The sequence below is a fragment of the Mus pahari genome, chromosome 1 (assembly GCF_900095145.1).
Source record: "Mus pahari chromosome 1, PAHARI_EIJ_v1.1, whole genome shotgun sequence".
Taxonomy (NCBI): Eukaryota; Metazoa; Chordata; class Mammalia; order Rodentia; family Muridae; genus Mus; species Mus pahari.
In genome coordinates this window covers 108,576,466-108,598,437 of record NC_034590.1, presented here as the reverse complement: position 1 = coordinate 108,598,437, position 21,972 = coordinate 108,576,466, and the positions used below count along the sequence as shown (strand labels likewise).

At 49.2% G+C, this 21,972-nt stretch overlaps 1 protein-coding gene across 1 annotated transcript in view; it reads right to left on the bottom strand.

Moving 5' to 3' along the window:
* Lrrc27 (leucine rich repeat containing 27) overlaps positions 1-20,520 on the bottom strand; it is a 27,911-nt gene extending 7,391 nt beyond the window's left edge. Inside the window, exons 1-8 of the mRNA XM_021194701.1 lie at positions 20,244-20,520; positions 18,565-18,849; positions 15,279-15,409; positions 12,840-12,898; positions 10,499-10,651; positions 9,180-9,540; positions 7,410-7,556; positions 5,171-5,264 (exon numbers count right to left, since the gene is read on the bottom strand). Of these exons, the coding sequence (XP_021050360.1) occupies positions 5,171-5,264; positions 7,410-7,556; positions 9,180-9,540; positions 10,499-10,651; positions 12,840-12,898; positions 15,279-15,409; positions 18,565-18,801 (1,182 nt within the window). The 5' untranslated portion in view covers positions 18,802-18,849; positions 20,244-20,520. The remainder of the gene's footprint in view (positions 1-5,170; positions 5,265-7,409; positions 7,557-9,179; positions 9,541-10,498; positions 10,652-12,839; positions 12,899-15,278; positions 15,410-18,564; positions 18,850-20,243) is intronic.
* Between the last annotated feature and the right edge of the window lie 1,452 nt (positions 20,521-21,972).

Here is a 21,972-nt window from a genome sequence, read left to right as displayed (position 1 = left end):
GCAGGTGGCTCCCATTAGACCCACATTCCAGGCTTTCTTCTTCTTCTTCTCTCTCTCTCTCTCTCTCTCTCTCTCTCTCTCTCTCTCTCTCTCTCCTCCATCTCTCATCCCCTCTTTCCCCATGATGATTTCCCTGGCCTTGGTCCTTGAGGCTAGTGAACTCACTTGAGAGCAGCTTCCTAATAAACCTGCATTTAGTATCATCCAGTCTGGCTTGAATTGGCTCATTTCACTGGCAGAGAAATAACTTCTAACATCTTAGTGGTTAAAGACTAGAGACATTTCTATCTTCCTCCCAGGTCTTCTGCCATAATGGTCAGCTTCCCGCAGAGCCATTAGATGGCACCCACACCCAAAGCTGTTTCAGCAGTTCCAGGCAAGCAGATGTGCCTGGATAGGACATGCTAGTAAGGGCAACGAGGACCACGTGATGAGTGCTGCTAACCCTGCTGCCTCCAGGGAATGAGGTGGGGAACTAACTCAGCCTCGGATTCTGGACCTTAAGTATGCATGTGTCTGTCTGCAATGTGCAGGGTACGTGCACGGGGAGGCAGGGTGTGAGACTCCCTGGCTGACTTGCTGGAGTGAGACTGAGTAGCAGAGGGGGAGGGAGCTTCCTGCCAGGGCCCCTGCTATGCACTATCTCCCTGCAAGGGTGGACTTTGAACTCAGCCAGACCCTGCCTCCTATCAGTTCCCTGCATCTCCCCTTCCCGAGCAGCAGAAGATTTCCAGAGCTGGAATCTTATCTGCCAGCACGCGCAGTTCAAATCCAGCATGCCTGACACTTTGAAAGGCCTGCAACCCAGGAAGATACAGTGAGGGGACAGGAGCCACCACACCCTTCTTTTACAGCCATCCCCCACCCCGGAGATGCACAGGGCTGGGGCACAACAGAATTCTGCATGCTTGCAGACTATGACAGCTGTTTCGCCACAGGAGATCAAAAGTCTTCCAAAGAAATTCCGGCAGAAAGAAATGCATGATGGTAAGTCCAGGTGATTGTTTTTCTTCCCCATTAAAGTCAGACATTACTTGCTTTAAAAATTAAAGGCATGTGTTGGGGGTGGGGCTCACCTACATACATTTACTATTACAGAAAAATATAGGCAAGAAAAAATCATCCAAATACCTTATTCTCTATGAACAACAACAAAAATGTAAGTGCTTGAAAACTGGGCAACCTTTTAGGCCCTGGAGTCGGTGACTGGGGCAGGTTCTCACCAGCTTTACAAGAGAAGGCAAATACACAATCCCTATGGAGGCCCGGGGTGGGGGAGGTGGGGGGTGAGGGGGCGGGCTCAAAGGTTACAGGCCAGGCTTCAGAACAACACAGAGAAGAGAAATATAAGCTTTTTCTGAATAGGGTGGTAGACCTGGAGTCTTACCAGTGTCCAGTCTCAGAAGTCTTTTACCAGGCTGTGCCTGCACAGGCTACGACCTACACACTCACGGGTCACAAGAAGCATGGGAAAGGCAAGGGGGCTCAGTCTGGAGCCAAGCTGCAAAGGCATTTCCTCACATGTGGTGAGTACTCGGGCTTGGCACTCAGTGCTCAAGGCTGGAGCATCAGCTCCGCCCAGCAGCCTCCAGCCGTGCTCAGCACCCTAGCACCCTCTAGTGACCTCCTGCCCAACTGCAGAAGCCCATACAGGCTGAGAACTCCCCCTAGGCTGCCACAGGGACACACCTTCTAGTCCCCACTGCAGATGTTTCTGCAGATGACAAAATGCACCACCAAGCATCCTTGCTCACTGCGCCTATTAGACTGTTGTCATCTCTGAAGAGTGAACCGATGGAGTCGCCAAAGACACCACCTTGTTTGTTTGCTTTTTGAGAAAAGGCCTCATGTGGCCTCAAACTCCATCCTTAGCTGATTCTCCTGTCTCTGCCTTCCAAGTGTTGGGATTGCATCACAAGACAGTCCCTAGCTTCTGTGGTGCTGGGGCTCTGCCCCAGGGCTTTGAGGGTGCTAGGAAAGCCCTCATCACCTGGGAGACATCCTCCATCTGCTTGTCCTGTTATTGAGATGAACTTCCAGGAGGCTGCTGGGGGCTGTACTCACAGACTGCTTGAAGTGCAGGGCTCTTAGCTGGACTGGTAGAGTAGCTCACACACCATGAACCCACTCCTCCAGCCATTTGGGGTTTCTCTTGGGAACTGCCTGTCACATCCTCTCCCTATTTCTCCCTTAATCTTTGGTTTCTTTTAAAAAAAAATTTAAAAAAGAGATTTTTGTTTTTACTTTGTGTGTACTGAGTTCTTTGCCTGTATGTATGTATGTGTACCATGAGTATGCCTGGTTACCAAGGGGGCTAGAAGAGGTCACTGGATCCCTTGGAAGTAGAGATGGTTGTAAGCTACCTTATGGGTATTTGGAACTGAAGCCAGGTTGCAAGAGCAGCAAGTGTTTGTTGTAACACCTAAGTAATCTTTCCAGCCCCCCTCTCTCTTTATTTCTTTCTTTTTAAGAAAGAAATAAATCCCTGGCTGTCCTGAAACTCATTCTGTAGACCAAGCTGGCCTCCCCAGTGCTGGGATTAAATCAGTGTACCACCACTGCCTGGCTGATAAAAGTACTTTTCATTTTTTTGTACACATGAAAAATCTGGGGAATATAGAAAGAATGATGGACACTAAAGTGAACACTTGGCATAGTACAATGTAGTGTTAAAGGAGTAAGGAACACACACTCCTCTCTGACATCGCACACAGTGCGGAAGGCAGTACCATGGTGGACCTTCAGGATGAACAGAGGGACCGAGGCTAGCTTACAGCATGCTTTCCCCGAAAGCCTCTGTGGTCCTCACGACATCATTTAGGAAGATCCTGAGAAAGGCTTCCTGGGTAAGAAGTGTACATGACATGAGGTGACAGGTCCTGTTTGAGTTGGAGGAGTCCAAATCTCTTGACCTTCCATCCCAGGAGATGGCAGACCTTTGTCTCTACTGGCCATGAGCAGGGGACCCACACCGCCAAGGGACCCTACCTACATCAGAATTTGAAATCCCTACCCTGTGCTTTCTGTCACTCTCCTGTGACATTCTACAGTAGCAAACATTTCCAAGGTTTGTTTGTTTCTTTCTTTTTCTTGTTTCTTAAGATAACAAACCATTGTTTGAGTTGGAGAGCAGCCTGCCCTACTCAGCCATCAGCTGCCCAGCCCTACTGTGGACTAGCCACACCAGGCATCAGTGACAAAGGTCTCTGCTTCAGGCAAGGTCAGCAAGGCCCCACTACAGATTTGGTGACAAAGGTCTCTGCTTCAGGCAAGGTCAGCAAGGCCCCCCTACAGATTTGGTGACAAAGGTCTCTGCTTCAGGCAAGGTGCACTAGAAGTCAGTGACAAAGGGGCATGGCAGGTGGTCAGCAAGCCCCCCCCCCCTACAGATTTGTTGCTGACCTGGTAGAGATGCTCTGGGAGAGCTCAGTTAAGAACTGGAGTCTGGAGGCGAGGCCAGCATGACTGCAAGGGATAAACATGCTATCCCAAAAGGGATCAAGGCTGCGGTCTTAGTTTTCTTTTGCTGTGAAGAGATACCACCACCAAGGCAACTTATAAAAGGAAGTGTTTACTACCCAATACTAAACTTGCTTCCTTATGGCTTCAGTGGGTTAGACCATGGCCACCACGGTAAGGAGCTTGGCAGCAGGCAGGCAGGCATGGCACAGGGACAGTAGCTGGCAGCTTACACACTAAGATGACCATGAAGCAGAGAGAGGGGGAGGGAGGGAGGGAGGGAGGGAGGGAGGGAAAGAGGAAAAGAGAGAGCTATAACTGGGAATGGTAAAGCTTTTGAAACCTCAAAACCCAGCCCTGGTGAGATCTCCTCCAACAAGGCAGGCCACATTTCCTAGTCTTTCCCAAAGGGTTCTACCCACTGTGGACCATGTATTAAAATATATGAGCCTCTGAAAGTCATTCTCATTCAAACTACCATAGCCGGGTACATGTGAACCAGTGCCCAGCTGCTCAGAGAAAGATACAATGGTTGTTTTGTGGCATCCATGTTCCTAATACAAATCTGTCACTAAACCCTAGGAAGTGAAACCAGATGGAGATACAACTGATAAGAACCCCTAGCCCCAGGTATCAGGTCAGGGAAGACGTAGTGAGACACAAGGGTCCAGCCAGAGCACGCCAGACAGCACAGCGTGAATACTAGTTGAGAAGAGGACCCCACTGGAGCAGGGCAGCACTAGGCATGTCTACTCTGAGTGCTGCTCTGTGACCTGGGACAATATCAGCATCAAAGGAAGAGAGGAGGGATGTGTGGAACTCTGCGTTGACTCTGGAACTTCACTATAAGTTCTAAAAAAAAAAATTTTTTTTTAAAGATTTGAACTGTGCACACTGACCTCATCAGCAGGCCAGCAGAGTGGTGAGAGCAGACTACACAAAGCCTTGGGACCTTCCCCAGCTACTGCCTTAACCAATGGCTTGCTGGACATGGGAAGTCAGTTTTTGTCTTGTTTTTGGTTTTTGTTTTTGACACAGGGGTTCTCTGTGAAGCCTTAGTTGTCCCAAAACTCACTCTGTAGACCAAGCTGACCTTGAACTCACAAAGATCCACCTGCCTCTGCTCCCAAACGCAGGGGTTAAAGGCATACACTGCTGCCACCTGGCCAGACACAGTGAGTATTTTTAGAAAAAAAAATTTGAGGAAATACTTGTAAACAAGCCAAGAAGCACGCTGCCTGTCTAGACCCAAGCACAGAGGACGCCGGGTACATTCTGGAGGAGCAGCCAGTTCCCTGGGGCCGATTGCCCCCTGTGCACTACAGGACCAGGATCTGCAAGGGGTGCTGCACAGGCACCCTGTGAGACACAGTCTCATGGGGACCCTGGGGTCGAGGATAAGTTGCAAGGCCACTGTTCTTTAGGTCCCAACATGGCTGGCACATGGGTGCAGACTTCAGAGGGTGACGCCCACAGACACATCTCAACTTAGTGGTTTGCTCTTTCCCCCCTCAGGTTTGGGCACCGAGTCCTTCAGATGGAACCAGTAGTCAGCAGGCCGAGGGCAGCTTCAAGGGCCAGGGCAGCTGCAGTGCTGCTCACGGGGTGGGGCTGTGTGCAGCACCCCTGACTTAGAGGACTAGCCTGGAAATTGTGTGTGAGCCTCGCCCTGCCCACACAGGGGACCAGAGCCACCTCGTCTGCCACGTACCATGTTCCTATGTGGAGGCTGGAATTTACTGAGCTCCCTCCTGCTCCTCATGAGCTGGGTCTGCTCTCGCCACTCCTGCAGAGCTCTCTTGTCTCTGGAGAAGAAGCATGGTCACATTAAAGTCACAGCTACAAGTTACTTCAAGCAGAGCTGACAAGGTCTGTCATTTCAGCTTCACTAAGCCTCCTGTCTGTCTGTCTGTCTGTCTGTCTGTCTGTCTGTCTGTCTGTCTGTCTGTCTACAGTGAGAGACTGGTAGCCTTTCCCTCCCCTCCCCCTCCTTCAGCTGGGCTTCTTCCAAAACACTTTGAGCAGAGACTGGGGTAAGCAGATCCCAACTGAAAGCCCCTGGATGTAGGTTGCCCTTCGTGCTACAGGCTGATACCTTGCTATGGCAGCCGGGCTCCCCAAGTCCCATTGCCCAGGGAGGATGAGCTAGGTCATGGCACTGCATCACAGGTTGCAGAACCTGCTGAGGGTCACAGCAGCTTCTCAGATACTTGATAACACACATCTTCCATCTCACTGGACTCCCAGGGGGACCAAGTGAGCTTCTAGGGATGCAGAATGTTCACCGTGTCCAGAGTGGTAGGGATGGAATGAAGCCTTGTCACATTAAAGCCACCTCTGCTACCTGCCCCAAGTACACCTTCCTCTTAGAATCTTCTCCAGACATCAGCTCCATGGCTGGTACCCCAAATCCTGTTCCAGATCAGCCTCTTCCTGCCCTCTTCAGAGAGAGGCACCTGGGCACTAGCTCATGCATTTCCTGCCTTGGTCTGGGTCTCCCCATCTCTCTTTCCCTGAGCTCCATCTCCTGTGTAGGTGCCTTAGAACTTCCAGGGTCTCTTGGGTTCCAACGTGTATAGAGCTGGGTTCTCCTCTATACCTCCTCCCAGGTGTCCTGCCACCGGCCTGGATGGTCCAAGTCCCTAGCCCCCAGTGCTTAGACGTGCTCCAAATCTTCTGCTTAGCCCCTGGACAAGGGACTCCCATTTCATTAGCTACTTCTCCATCCCAAGGTACACCCCTCAGGAAGCTCCTAATTGGGAAAGTGAGGGTGCCTGCCCCCGCCCCCCAGTGAGCTGCTCAGCAAGGGGGCATAAAACAGAGGTAGGACAATGGAGAGAAGTCACCGGTTCTTTGTATACACTGCATGCTCTCAACAAAGGGGACAGCCCACTGTGGAAGAGGAAACTGACTCTAGGGTGTCTGCTATGCTGCCAGCCATAGGCTACCATGAATGCTGCTTGTGGGCAGTGTGTCCCCAGTTAGGTCCCAGACAAACAGAGGCAGACTTCCTGATTGTGGCCTCAGGAGGTTTATTTATAGCCAGGCTTCAGAGGGGAGGAGTGGGAGGTTTCAGGGACATGTGCCTGTGTGACCAGGATCCCTAATCCTGACAGGACAGGGGAGGGACAGTAAGAAAAAAATATAACTAAATAGGAAAGAAGATGAAGTCAAAAGCAGCATGTGGGATATGATTAGGAAGTTCACAGAAGCTAAGGACATAGAGAGTCCATCCTTGCTTTAACCAGTGCGTACAAATCCACTGGGATCCCCCACTGGCCAAACCCAACCATGAGGTTTGGGGCCCTGTGGTACTGTGGATGTGATCCATACCGGCTGGCTGGAGGGTGTCCATAACCGGACACAGCTGGGTTGTCAGTAGAGCTACAAAGGCAGAGGAGAATAGCTGTTGAGAATGGTGGGGGTGACAAGCTAGACGAAAGGAACGGAAGGGTAGGGAATGTGTCAGTGGTGTTAGTGTGCCACCGACATGAGAAGTTCACAGGTGGCCGGTCACTTCTAAGAGCATTCCTTAGATATGATGGCAGGCCCTAGGGATGGGCAGAGGAGGAGAAAGGTACTTGGCCTGAGTGTGTATGTGGGGGTGGGGTGGGGGTGGGGATGGGCAAAGAGCTAAGGCACTTGGAAAATGCAGGCAGGCCTTGGGGAGGTACGGGACAGTCAACTGCTCAAAGGATACCCACTAGCTATCATGCTGTGCAAATCCCACAAGGAGTCTCTGAAGGTCTGGGCAAGAGCCTGGGCCTCTCAGAGAACTGTAGGACATGAGAGATGTGCCAGCAAGGGCTTCCAAATGAGGGACACTGACCCAACCTGGCTAGGAGAACTGAAGCCATCAGTCCCTTGGTGAGGCTGGAAACAAAACCACACCAACATGGTTGACCACTGGGAGGTCTCCCAATCCTAACGCTATCCCAGCCCAGGCGCACCTCCTCCGTTGCTCCAGCACTGTCTCCTTCTCCTGGAGCTCCTGAATAGCCGCCTTGTGAGTGTCTTCCATCCTTTTTGTATGAACTGTGTTTTGGTACGTTGAAGGGAGGTTGGGCAAGATGCCTTTGAAGGAGGTAGACCTCTTTCTAAAATGACAAAATGTTAATAGCTGAAAACGTAACTATATGATGGTAAGCATGCTTGCTTGGGGGGACAGTGATGAACACATGCAGATGTAAAAGAAGGTTACAGATTTAAAAGGAGGTGACAGCGTAAGACCTTGTCTCAAAAAACCAAAACCAAGACCCCAGCCCCTGCCCTAATAAATAGCAGAAAAGCTTAAAGCAGGCCTGGTGGGTCCATTGCATACTGAAATAGTCACTGGTCCCAGCTACAGCAATCCAGAGAAAGCCTCAGTACTGACCCATGTCAGTTGAGGACTCTGTCCTCCAGGTGCCCATCAGTTACTGAGCTGTGGTCCATAGGAAAGGGCATCCTTAACCCATTCCCAGGAGGTGGCACAGTGCCTGCAGGGGGAACCAGAGGGAGTGTGCTCACACACTGAATGTTCCAACCTCTGAAGCCACATCAGTCTTCCAGGGCTGAACTCTGGTGTCTATGTTGGACAGAGAGACAAACTTAAGTACTTTTAGAGAGTGGACCATGATTGTCAAAATAAATTGTCATTACCACTCATCGCAGTGAGCATTAGGGGGAGGAGAGAGGTTCCTAAGCATCACAGGAGGGTGCTACTGCTCCCACTGCCTGTGACTCAAATTGAGAACATTTCAGTAGCTCCAGGCCACCAACACCACAGGCCATGGTGCAGGGTTCCAGAACTTTTGGGCTGTGCTGAGCTGTGTGTGTGCGTGTGTGTGTGTGTGTGTGTGTGTGTGTGTGTGTGTGTGTATGCCTGTGCCTAAAGATTTAGATGAATGTTCAAACCCAGGAAGTGCAGAGTCGGTTCCATGGATGAAATGTCTGCTGCTCAGGTGTGAAGACCTGAGTCTGTCCCCCCAGGCACACGTGTAGAAGGCAGCAGCAGGGGCATGCACCTGCCAGCCCAGCACTGTGGGGCGGGGGCAAAGACAGACGGATCCTAGAAGCTTGTTGGCCAGATAGACTAACAGAAATAGCACCGTTCAGTGAGAGAGCCTGACTCGAAGATCAAGGTGCAGAATAAGACATGTGAAGCCATCCTCTAGCCTCCAGATGTGCACACAGAGGCAAAGATACCCATACATGTACACATAAACTCCTTCACAGTAACATTTACGATGTTCAGAAGCACAGCATAGTTAGTGCTAGCTGCTCTCCAATAGTCTATCAGGCTCAGACTCCATAACTTCTGTAGATATCTTCCCAAATGTCCAGATCGAGTCTTAAGCCACTGGTTACTGTCAGTTCTAAGAGTCTGTCACCCCCCAGAGGCCCATTAATGTCCCCCAAGATACGATGACATATCTCTGGAGAATGTGCGAGCCGGTCTGAACATGTTCTCATTCTCTCTACACGCACCACCACATAGTTCCCACACACATCAGCTGCATGCACAGGCGTCACACACCACCCATGAGCCTCGTGTCCTACTCTGCCAAGTGTTTTCAGTGACACTGGTCTGTCTGCTCTGCTCCTGTACTATGGCCTGGTCCAATATACCCTAAGCAATGGTTTTAGAACAGGCAGGCACATTAGGAAGCGGACACTGTGCTTCTGAGGATCAGGGCATAACTCTGTGGGTCAGGCAACCTGCCTCAGCACAGCCTTACCTGACTGCGGGCCATGGCTTCCTGTGCTTTTTCTCCTTGACATTTAGTGCTGCCTTGAGATTTGGCGGCAGCTCAACAGCCAAGAGCTTCTTCTCTTGAGTCTCCACCTGCTCATTTTCCACAATCTCCTGCCTCAGCTTCCAGAAACGCCTGATCTCCTCCTTACTGGGCCATATCTCGGAGGCGGCATTGGATTTTCGGAGCTCACTCAGGTCTAGCCTTTCCATAGGTGGGAAGAAGTCAGCCTTCTCCTTCTCCTGCTCTGGGTCATTAAGGCTGTTCTCACTAGGTGAGCCTTTACGGGGCAGAGGGAGCACGGGGCACTGAAGGTCATTGCTGCCCATCTTAGGCGCTGAGACTTCTGGTGGAATAAGAAGACATTTCAGTGTTTGTGGGGTCAATCTTCATTATCAACTTGTCTGGATTTAGAATCACCTCAGAGACACATCTCTGGGTCTGTGAGGGTGTTTTCAGATAGGCTTAACTGAGGAGGGAAGACCCACCCTCAGTGTGGGTGGCACCATGTGATGAGCTGGGGGCCCAGATAGCTGAGCACCAAAGTTCATCTCTTTCTGCATCCCCGACTGCAGACACATTGTAACCAGCTGTTTCAAGTGCCTGCTGTCATGACTTCTCCAGAGGGACTGTCTCTCCTCAAATCCTGATCCAACATAAGCCTTTCTTCTGTAAGTTACCAAAATCGGGTGTTTTGTCATACCAACATGAGACTCTGCCTACAGCAGTGGCCAGTAAATCAATGCCACTCTAAGGATCAACTAGCAGCCAGGTCCACAGCCTTTCTTTCTTTCTTTCTTTCTTTCTTTCTTTCTTTCTTTCTTTCTTTCTTTCTTTCTTTCTTTCTTTCTTTTCTTTTTTTGTTTTTTGTTTTTTGTTTTTTGTTTTTTGTTTTGTTTTTCAAGACAGGGTTTCTCTGTGTAGCCCTGGCTGTCCCGGAACTCACTTTGTAGTCTAGGCTGGCCTCGAACTCAGAAATCTGCCTGCCTCTGCCTCTGCCTCCCCAGTGCTGGGATACTACATGGAGCTTTTTAAAAAGCTGTCTGGAGGAGCACAAGGCCCTCTCAGAGCTGCTGCTTGCTTGGCTTGGAGGCAAAGACGTTCCACTTGCCTTACCCCATACCTCTTACCCCACCTACCCAGATAGGCGTGTACTGCTCAGAGTGGACCTGAGCCAGGGCAAGGCCTGGTGTAGGGGCAAGGCATGGTGTAGGGGCTAGTCTTTGCCACGTGAGCCCCACAGAGCCTGGAGAAGTCACACACACACCCAGTTCTCATCTAGTAATAGAAAATTCTCTACAAACCTGGAAGCGACTCATCTCCAGGGAAAGCCTTCTCCACTGAGCAGATGCGTAGGAAGGTGAGGATGGATACCAAGCCTTTCTGCACAATCAGGTTAGGAGGGAATTCCAGAGGGCAGTGTCTCAGGTTCAGTGCTGTCAGTGTAGTGACCTGCCCTGGAGTGGAGGGGAAATCTCAGTCCTCTGCCCCCTTCTTGGAGAGGGACTCAGGAGGGAGGAAGGCAGGTGGAGTCAGGGAGCGCCTGAGTTCAAGGTTATCTTCAGCGATAAGGGGAGTTCCTGAGCCAGCTTGGGCTATAAAAGACTGGCTCAAAAGAAGGAAGAGGATGAAAAAAGAGGATAAAGAAGAGGATGAGGAGGAAAAGATGGGGACATGGGTAACGAGAACTGACAGTTGTTTATTCTTTTGTTTCTGTGGATACAGGGTCTCACTCTACTATTGCCCAGACTGGCCTAGAATTCACTGCTGTAGCCCAGACTCTCCTCAGACACAGCAATTCTCCTGTCTCAGATCCCAAGTGCTAGGATGACAGGCATGAGTGACCAAACCTGGTTGGATCGACAATGTCTAAGAATGTCTTTGGGATGCACTTCCCACCCCAGTCTCAAGGTCAGGTAAAAACCAACCATCGCTTCTGTATTTGCTCGTGTGGATGACAGACCAATCCTGGTCTTTCCTTCCTCCCACATTCATCCATTTGGCCACCTTCTCCCACATTCCCACTTCTAGGCAAGCTTCATGGCCAACTGATAATGTCAAGAAGACCAAGTGAAGATCTTCTGCCAAACATAGCTGTCCATCTTCTTTAAAATGCACAGTGCTTCAGTGACACAATGACATGAAGTCACTCCTGTCCGCATGCCTGCTGCTTCCCTTCTAGCTGCTCATGCCTCCTGCATTTTAGTGACTGCGAGTGGGTTGCATCCAGTTGGCTTCTGTGCTTTTAATCTGTCTGGAGTCTCTCTGCCTTTTAAATGGCAGAGCGCCACTCACCACAGGAAACTAGCTGGCGAATCTCTAGTTTTGTATAAGCTAAGGAGCAAGCTCTGCTACTCTTTATAATTAACCGGGCTGGTGTGGAATCACTCAGGAGACGTCTCTGGTGTGCCTATGAGGTGTCTCCAGAGAGGCTTAACTGAGGGGAGGGGGAACCGTCCTGAGCCTGGGAGGCACCATTCCATGGAACAGGGCCCTTGACTGAGAAGGCAAAAAGCAGACATTGGTAAGCGGCATTTCCTGCTCTCTGCTTCCTGACCCAACCCAGCTGCACACTCCAGTCACAGTGAACTCTGCCATGCCTTCTTTGCCAATTCCTTCTGCCATTAAGCTGTTCTTGTCAGGTATTTGGTCACAGCAGAGAAGAAAACAACTTAAACATCGCCCACGGGTGAATCATGCAGAAAACATGTTGTGCTGAGTGACAAGCTGGACACCATGGATCAAATGACGGCAGCCTTTAGGATAAAGTGCAGTTCAAATGTCCGTTAGAAAAGAGGGACTGAAGTCAAACCCCAAGTTTCCAACTCAACAAAGTTGAAAGAAGACAAAAGCAAAGAAACCTTAAATCGATGAAGATAAAAGCGAGTGGAACCTAAGACAAATTGAGGTGTAAAGGAGAAAAGGACTGGCCCCGTGGGCAGCAGAGTGAGTGACGGCCTCACACATCCACTTGGGACCCGAGATTAAGTCCAAAGGAGGGCACGGAAACAAAGCAGCTCAGACTCAAGAGTGGACTGGCCCCATGGAAAGCTAGGCCACGTGCTGGCCTCACGGAAAGCTAGGCCATGTGCTGGCCACACACAGAGGCATAAGGCCAGGTCTCGTTAGGCTGTGCTCTATATGCAAAGCTTAGTCTGGTAACAGTGCTAACCCCTCTACCTGAGGACAGGCCTGAGATCTATAAGGAACTTGGAGACAGTCCTCTGGACATGCCTATGGGTGTGGAGAGAGATTGTGATAAGGATAAATGAAGTAGAAAGACACCCCCTCCCCCCCACCACTGTGGGCAGCACCATTCCCAGGGCTAAGATACTGCACTGTAGAAAAAGGTGAACACCAGAATTCACCACTTTCTGCCTCTCGACTGTGGGCACAATGTGGCCTCCCAAGACCTTCAGTTACTTGCCTGCTGTGAACCTGTGAGCCAAAATACACCTTTCTTGCTTAAGTTGCTTCAGGTCAGGGTGTTTTATCACAGCGGCAGGAAGAGTAACTAATACACTGAGAAGGGACTTTGAACACCTTGCCTCCTTATCCTTTTGGCCACACCTCTCAGCTCCATCAGGAGCCCTTGGAACTTCAAAGCATTTACAGCCACCTTCCATTTACTGCTGCGGTACTTACCTAGCTCAACGGGTAACATTTTGATAGGATTTCTTTCTAAAAGCAAAGTTTTCAAATGTCTTTAAGAGAAAGAAACAAGAAGCAGTTTAGAAAGCAGAAGATTAAATGACAGTCTACAAAATATGCCATAAGTCCCCATTTTCCTTTCTTGGATCCCACACGTCCTAACCCACACCCACACTAGGCCCCACCAGCAAACACCTCAGAGTTCAGAGGACAGCAGGAGTGTGGCACCTGTCCTGTTTTGTTTTTCAGATTTAATTCTTACAGCTAGACCTGTTATTCATGCATTACTCCCTCCTCCTTTACTTCTCAAGGACCCTCAGCCAAAATCTGGCACAAGCTCTCAGCCAGCCTGTTCCTGCTCTGTCCTGTTCATCTGAAGATAGACAGGCTTTGGTGTGTGGCCAGTGCTAGCTGAGCCATGTCTTGCCTTATTTGAAGTAATGAATAAACTTTTCTTCCTTTCTTTCTTTTGGGAAAGATTTAATATTTAAAGAAATTATGTATATGCATGGTTTTTAGGGCCTAAATGTATGTACATGTACCATCTGCCCACGGAGGCCAGAAGAGGGTGTCAGATCCTCTGAAACTGGGGTCAAAGAGAGTCCATGTGGGTGTCTACAGAGAGCCTAGCCTGCTCCCCAGAAAGCACTTTCAACCGCTGACCTATTTCTTCCACCCCAAGAAGCTTAACATGATGTGCACAGAGGTAGTTACTGCAACTGTCCTGACCCAGCTCATTGGCTTTGCTCTAGTGCTCCCTCCTTCTGCTCATAGGGCACAGCCAGCGAGGACATGCCAGCAATCTGGGAGCAGCTGACTGTGACTCAAGACAAGAGACTCAGCAATGTGCCACGGACTTCTCCAGCACCAGAGCCAAAGGCATTCCAGTCCCACTTGGCTTGACTTCTTTTGGAAGAATATTTATTTAATATTTAATATTTACCAAATATTAAGCTGAAAGTAGCAGGACGGTGTCTACTTTCTATAGCAATACCCATGTGATGAAGAACCCGTGTCATCTGTGTGTTCTGACAGTACCAGACTGTCCTCACTGCTCATATCAGTGCCAGTTTACAATTGCACACACACACCTGCGAGCTTGTAGCCTCAGGAGAACGAATCAACAGATCTTGTTTTAATCTCTGTGCCATGCTTAAACATCCACACATGGTGAAGGTGGGGGGGGGGGAGCTCTGATGATACTATTGTTTTAATTATTTTTTTTAACTTTAAAGCCTTTAATGAGCCCATAATTACTTAAATTTTCTAATTAATATGTTTCAGCCCCTCAGCAAGTGGATTCAATTTTAATGACATAATGGGTGTAAAATCAGATGCTCGATTATAACTTAACACAAAGCAGCTGGCTTTGACTGTCAAAATCCAAGGATTCCAGTTCTGAAATCCAGGATCTTTGGGGGCAAAGCAGGAAGTGGGGTCCCTCAGCAGCAGGGTTTATGTGGCCTTAACCCTCAAGGACAACAACTACTCAGCAGACCGAGTGTTAACAATAAAATAATTTGTGGATAAAAACCACTCAGATATCCTAGCATAGAAGATGGTCCCCTTGTGAGGAAGAAAGGCACTCTATGTAGGACATGGGCCAGAAGACCAGGTGGCCTGAACAGGCAGGCATGACCAGGTGGAAACAGCCCAGAGTTCCACTCCAGAGATCCATCTCTGTGATCTCACCAACAGCTAACTGGACAGGCATGTGCCTTCCCCTCAGTCCATCCATAGCGTGTCCTGCAGCTCCCACGGTCCTTATAGCTCCAGAGGAGGGTTCCTGAGCACCCCCTGGCTCAGACACATCCAAAGCAAGCTGCCTCCTGCCGAGCTAGAGCCTGGAGGCACGGGCATCTGCTTTCACCATCATGTGCCATGTGCTCCGGTTTTCATTTTTATTTACATTTTCCCAAACAATATAACCTCAGCAAACCTTACGCAGTGGACTCGTGGTACCAACACTGGGATACCCTTACACAGGAACTGGGGTCACTCTGGGATGACTCTTGTTTTCTGGCCCCAGGATGCCAATCCTAATAGCTCTGAGATCCCCTGAGGTTCTGCTGAGGTCCGCTTGGCCAAGCTTCCTGCATGGACCGCTTCCCTGGCTGCCTGCCAACTCTTCCCACTTCTACCCTCTGCCCTACAGCTTCCTTCCTTACCCTTTGCCCGACAGCTTCCTTCCTTAGGCAGTGATCTGGGGCCAAGTCTAATTCTAACCCTCCCATGTTCAGTTAGTTCTTCCAAAATAAGTTTTAAAGTTGAGAACACAGATCCCAAACTCTGGAGGCCTTTGTCAGCTTTGTCTCCTACCATGTCCCTGACACTTGGTAAGCAAGTGTCCAGCTGCTTCTGTAACTCTGTCTGCCTTTTTCCCTCTGTCCCAGCTGTAATTGCACATCTAATTGCACATCTAAGGACACTTACTTGTGAGAGCCAATCCCAGATGGAAGAACCTTGATCTTGTTGTAACGGAGGTCCAGCCATGTCAGGTTGGGCAGGAGCTGGAAGAAATCCTTTGGAATCTCGCTGAGCAAATTCCTCTGCAGGTGTAATTGCTTCCACAGGAGACCAGAGGATGCTTTGTCAGCCAGTGAAATTTAAAACCATCTCCAAAAGGACTAAAACAACCACAACTATACATCAAACCAAACAGTAGACTCAAGAACCAAAGAGATTAAAAACCTACAACTGTTTTCCTTCTCTCTGGCTACACGCAGCAGACCCAGTGAACAGTAGCAAGAGCCACATCTGACTTATTCCCAGTTGGCAGTGAGGATGACACTACAGGACACAGACACATACATTCTGCTGTGGCACAATCTGTGATGACCAGCCACACAGAAAGAGGCCATCACGCAGGCAAGAAGCCATGATACATGTGGCTTGATCCGAGTCCTGTGTGGTGTTGTCCTGACCCCTCAGTGGATGCTTGAAACCACAGACAGCACTGGGACATTCTGCTTTCCTGTCTGTGCACTCCCACGATGAAGTGTAGCTGGTGAAGCCAGCATAGCAAGAGGTTAACAAAAACCAATAATGAAATAGAATGGTCATAAAAATATATTTTATGTTATTAAAACATAGTTTGTTTCTGAAATTTTCTATTGAGAATTCCTGGATAAGGGGAAACATTATATATATATCATATATATATATATATATATATATATATATATATATATATATGATATAAGTATATATGATATGTGTGTATGTGTATACTATATGTGTGTGTATCCACACATATATACACATTTATATATGTGAAATATACAATACTATATGTAGGATTATATATAATATATATTAGAAGTACATATTAGAAATTTTATTATTTTGTGTTGCATGTGTGGATGGTGTGCATGCATGCAGCAGCACACATGTGAAAATCAAAGGGCAACTCCGTGGATCCAGTTCTTTGCTTCCACCTTTACATGGGCTCTGGGGATGGAACTCAGGTCGCCAGGCTACTTGACAAGCACTTTTGCCTACTTAGCCGTCTTGCCAGCCCATGAAAGTGTTATTTTATAGTTGCAGTGTGGTTGGCTTACACGGTATTTTTCAAATGCCTCTATTGATGCTGCTGCTTTATGCTGTCAAAGCATTGTTTTGCACATTTATACTTGTGTCCACACTTGTCACGGGGCAGAATCAGATGTCAGGAACACTTCCTGAGTTTAAATCTAGGGTTCAAAAACTCTTAGCTATGTGACCTTGAGTAAGCTCCTGCACCTCTCTTTTCTTAGGTGTCCTTGCCTGTAGAGTGGGGGCAATGGGCCTTCCCTGGCAGGATCACACAGTAAGTGTGAGTGTGTCAGCCATTACAATTGCACTGCCTTTCTACTCTGGCAGCCACTGGCAGCTTCCCCCTGCCAGGGTGTCACTGCTCCCAACTCTACAGATCCCATCTTCCTGATATAAATGACTCCCAGGTTCTTGAAGACTGTTGATTGCAATAGTGGTGTTCTGTAAGTATGAAAATAGAACATCGGCTTGGAGACCACCAGTCCCTGCCTGCTGGCAGCTGGCATGGTCTCTGGAGAACAGTGTGGCAGCTGGCATGCATGGTATGACACACACCCCTGACTGGATGTTATGCTTGCTTCCACGCACACAGAGTACATAACCCATACAGAACATGTATGCCTTTGTGTACATGAGAATGCCTCCATGCATATACATTCCCCAGGCATATACGAATACATATCTACATGCATGCATACACATGTGCCTGTCTCTAGACATGTGAGGATACATTCCCCCCTCCCCACATATGGTGGCAGATGTCCCCACATACATGAGGAGACACATCCTTATACATGCATGTGTCTCAGGCATGCTCTTTTCCTCTCAGTGTAAGCTAATCCTGATACTCAGAGTGGAAACCAGGGTTCCTTCCGAACATGGGAAAGTGAGCATCAGAGAGGGGAACACATCATCCCTCCCCGGCAAGCCTGGCAAGGCTGGCTCTGAGGTGTCTGGAGCCAGTGAAGCACCTGCTAATGTGCCCTCCCTCCAGGTCCTGTGTGAGCAGGGTTCCTTTCTATGTCCTCTGAGCATCAATGTCCCTAGCGTGGAATTTCCGGGAATGATTGCTACACAGTTGTAAAATGAAGCCCCTAACCCCTAATGGTCTATAGCTCTGGGTAGTTACTACCTCACGGACTTTTTGGCATAGCGACACCTGTCTTCTCGGACAGTTATGAGGCTGGGTTAGACCTGAAGGACTTTGGAATTTCCTCCTTCCTGTCTGAATAAAGGCAATGGGTATTGCATATTACACAGTCATCTTGATTGGACTCCTGAGAATGGAGAGCTTCACTTCTTAGTGACATGTGACCAGCAGCAGCTGGAGGAGGTGAGCCCTGTAACTAACAATGCACTCCCCCCCCCAACCGGAGGTGATAATACCCAGCCAGGCAAGGCCACAAGGACTGTTGAATCTGAGGCTACTTTGGGTCACACAGCAGGACCTCATATACAAAAAGAGGGCCAGAGTGCTTGCTCCCCTCATGTCTTGAGAGCAGACATGGGCAGAGTTACCTCAGTGCTGTGATGTAAGTTTCTGACAAGGTCTTTATGCATTTTACTCTGTCATCTTACAATATACCATTGTACTCTTTCTAGGTTCCAGATGAAGCTGAATGCAACTTAGGGACATTCTGTGACACCAGGGCAGTGCCAGCACTGCCGGGGCATCCTCTATCCTATCTGCCATCATCAATGCTGCCTGCTCCAGAAAGCCCAGGGACAAGGCAACATTACTAGGGAGTTCCCTGAAGGCGGGTCTGACACAAAGGAAAGCAGTGTGCAACATCTCGAGAACGAGAGAAAGTTTCCAAGTGTTTTCAGAGTGCCGGGGGAGTTCAGAAGGACATGTGTTTTAAATCAGAGACCCAGGGTGTCTGGGCACTGATCTCCACCCAGCTTTCTCATGAAGAAACACAACCCATGGGTGGCGAGGGCTGTCCCATCCTGATACCCAGCTCTCTCTGTTGCCTGGCACCGCATCTCGATTGCTCTTTGTTGTGATCAGCCAGTGAAACGCCAGTTAACCCTCCTGCTCCTTCTAGAATTCACCTCTCTGAACAGGAGGAACAAAGGGCCAGAGCTGATTCTGCTTCCAGCCGCAGGCATACGTGCATCCTACCTGATTCTGCTTCTGGCCACAGGCACGCGTGCGCCCTACCCTCCCAGGATCTGGACTTACTTGGAGGTTGGGAATTTTAAAGAACTTTCCCAAATGGCGCAGGCCTCTTTGACTCAGGTCTAAAACTGGTGAGGAGGAAAAGATGACCCCTTCAAAATCCATTTGATCATCACCATCTCTGGAAAAGTGATCAGGGAAGCTCTTGGTGGCAGCAGCATCATCATCCTTGAGATCTTTAGCAGCCTTGGGGTCTTTAGCAGCCTTCTCGGCCACTGCTTGGGGGCTGGTGTCCTCCATTTGATGACCTCCAGTGGCCACTGCTCATCCTTCTTGGTATGGAGTCACCTGGAAACAAGGGGGGGGGTGATGTCGGTGTGTGTGTCTTAGCAACAGGGCTGGGGGTGGGGGTGGGGAATGGACTCGAGTTGCTAAAAAAGCAACAGTACTATGAATTTAGCTTTAAACTTGTAAAATGCGGGAACATAAGAAGGTACTGGTTAAATTCTTTGCTCCTCACACTGTACTACAAAGTTTGAAGAAGAAAATGATGATTATGATTCAAGAAGGGGGGCTCAAGTAGCCCAGGCTGGCCTCCAACTCACTGTGGTGAGCTTCTAATTCCTGATCTTCCTGCATCTATCTCCAAAGTGCTGAGATGGCAAGCAAGCAGCCACCTGACTACAGTTTAACTGGAAAATACCAGTGGAAACGAGCATCCAGGATGAAAACACAGGGGGCCTTTTCAAGTTTGCAAAACACCTATAAGATGGGGAGGGGCTTCTGGTAAGACAGTTTCCTATTCCCACCCTGGAAATTCCTCTGCTTCTTGTATCCAAGACTCTGAAGTCAGGAAACCAATCCCTGCCTCCCACACTGGCCCAGACCAGACCAAAGAGGTATCTAGGTGGGCACTAGGGAAAACCTGGGCAATGACAATCTTGCACCTTAGTTCAATAATCCTGTTGCTTAGCTGGAGTATACTTGCAAAACCATCCAAGCAAAGATGATGGCAGGACAGCCCAATGACTGGCATGCGTAACTAGTTTCACTCTCCTTTAAGGAGAAGGTGACTTTTCAGTTAAGGAGCTGGTCTTAAAGGTGTACAATTCATGGGGAGCCTAGGTCTGCTCTGGCAGGAGATACACCACCCCCAAATCCGGGAGTGGGTCTCCCTAAGGTCTCCAAGCCTTTGCACAGTCTATGGCTTATTGTATTTTTTTTTTTTTTTTTTTTTGCTACACCTTGGAATTAGGAGGAAAGATTCTGCCTCCAACAAATTACATTATAAGGAAAATGTGTGGACAAGAGGGAGGCAGGGGACTAGTGATGCTGTTTCCAGACTGGGCTAGTAGGGGAGCTCGACTTTTGGAGCTCAATCCCATCTTCCCAGGTGCGGCCACTGTAAAAGGGCAGGCGACCTAGTCATAGTTCTCTTTCTCCCACCACCACGCCATCAAAGGCTGACGTTCACAGGACCCCCGGCAGACCAGACTGCTCGATGGCGCAGTCTCCTCAACCCCAGTGTCTACTCCCGCCCACCAGACTGTGACCTCGCCCCACAACCTGGTGGCCGGTCCCATCCAGTCCAGCCGGCCAGCGGTGATTGACGTAACAGCTATCCCACCCTCCAGCCCCGTTGCTCTTCCCCGCCCACCTGCGACTCCGCCCTGACACGTCGGCTGCCCCGCCTCCGAGAGGCTCAGGCACCGCCTAAAAAATGAGCGAGCTGCGCGGCTTACGCGGTCGCCATGGAGACGCTGCCGCGGTACGGAGGCCGGAGGGCGTCAAGCCGCGGGTCTGGGGTGGGATGGCTTCGGTACGCGTGCGCTTACCGCCTCTTATGCTGGAGGTGGGCAAGGCCAGAAAGAAACTTTGAGAGGATGGGCTGGTGGATTCGGGGAGGGCTTGGGGACCCGAGGGAGGTCGAACGATGCTTCTGCTGACCAGACCTTCTTCCAGGGCAATGGACCCTCGGGCCTCAGGCCTATGGAGCTGACCGCTGCCTTCCGCGCCTGCGCAGAAGCAGCAACCGCAGTGCTGCGCTCTCGGCTTCCCAGGCTGGTGCCGGGTTTGCTGTCCCTTTTGTCGTGGGGCCTGGTTCTGCACAGACCCTCCTAGTGTGGAAACTTGGAGGCTGTCCTTTCCCATTTAGAAACCTTCAGAGCAGGGAGGCAGGTCAACCAGGTCCATATACCCTAAACCACATCATCTTCTAGAGAAAAGGGATCCCTCCGAAAAAGAGAAATTACTGGAACCTGGTGAACTGCCTTAATATCAGATCTGGTGGGGATAGAAGGCCTGCTGCGGATCCCAGAGGATCCTGACCAATGAGATGATATGGGTCACTCCTTTCTGGAGGCCAGAAGTTGAGATCTTAGCAAGTTCCACAGTTTTTAGTGAGTAATGTGTCAACACACAGGGCAACATGACACGTCATCAATTCTAAGGGAAACTATCGGAAATGAACTGGCCTGGACATTGAATTGTGCCCTTAGCTAACGAGCCCATTGATATAATCTTGGTAAACATTTTTGAAGCAGCAAAGCAGGTTGGAACTGAAGGTTTAAGACGGAACCAAAGTGGAAGTCCAGATCTAAGACAACAGCAAATTGGGTTTATTCCGGCCAGCAAGATGAGTTAATTCTTAGAACTTAGGTAGGGGAGAGCCAATTCCACAGAGTTGTCCTGTGGTATCCCCTATATGAATGCAATAATAAATTTAAATAATAGAACAGAATTTTCAATTCGTTTACTCATATATTCTTTAGGACTGAAAGTGAGATGGGAGTAAGTTGTAAGAAAATATCCCCAAACAAAAAAACGATAAAATCTAGGAAACTCAAGAGTTGTGGGAGCCCCCTTCAACGCTGTAGAGATGGGTGCTGGCAGCTGAAATCCCCCCGAATGTTCTACTGGTTACAGGTTGATAAAGGGGTTAAGAGGTGCTGTGAGGTGCTTTAGGGTGCAGAGCAGGCAGGGCATTCCTGCCTGGCCACACACACCATCAGAGAGGCCCCTTTCTGGTGGCTCTCAGTGAAGTGCTTGCCACATACTCATGGGACCCCCAGAATCCATTTAAAAATTCAGGCGCAGCAGTGTATGCCTATAATTCCTGTTCTTGGGAGACAGGCAAGTGGATTCTGAGGCTCACCAGCCAGCCAGCCTGAACCACTTAGAGAGCTACAAGCCAGTGAGACCCTGTGTCAAAAACAAAACAAAACAAAAAACAAAATAAAAAACAAAACCAAGTTAACGGCTCCTTAGGAACAACTCCCATAGTTGACATTCAACCTCTACATATGTACATATACCCACCCACATGTGTGTGCAGATATGTACACACACACACACACACACACATGCTCTACCTTCCCTGCTACTAGGAAAATAGAATTATATCCAAAATTAGACATTCATTTACACACATTTGATTGGCAAAATGAGACACTTGGTGTAATGTTCATGTGC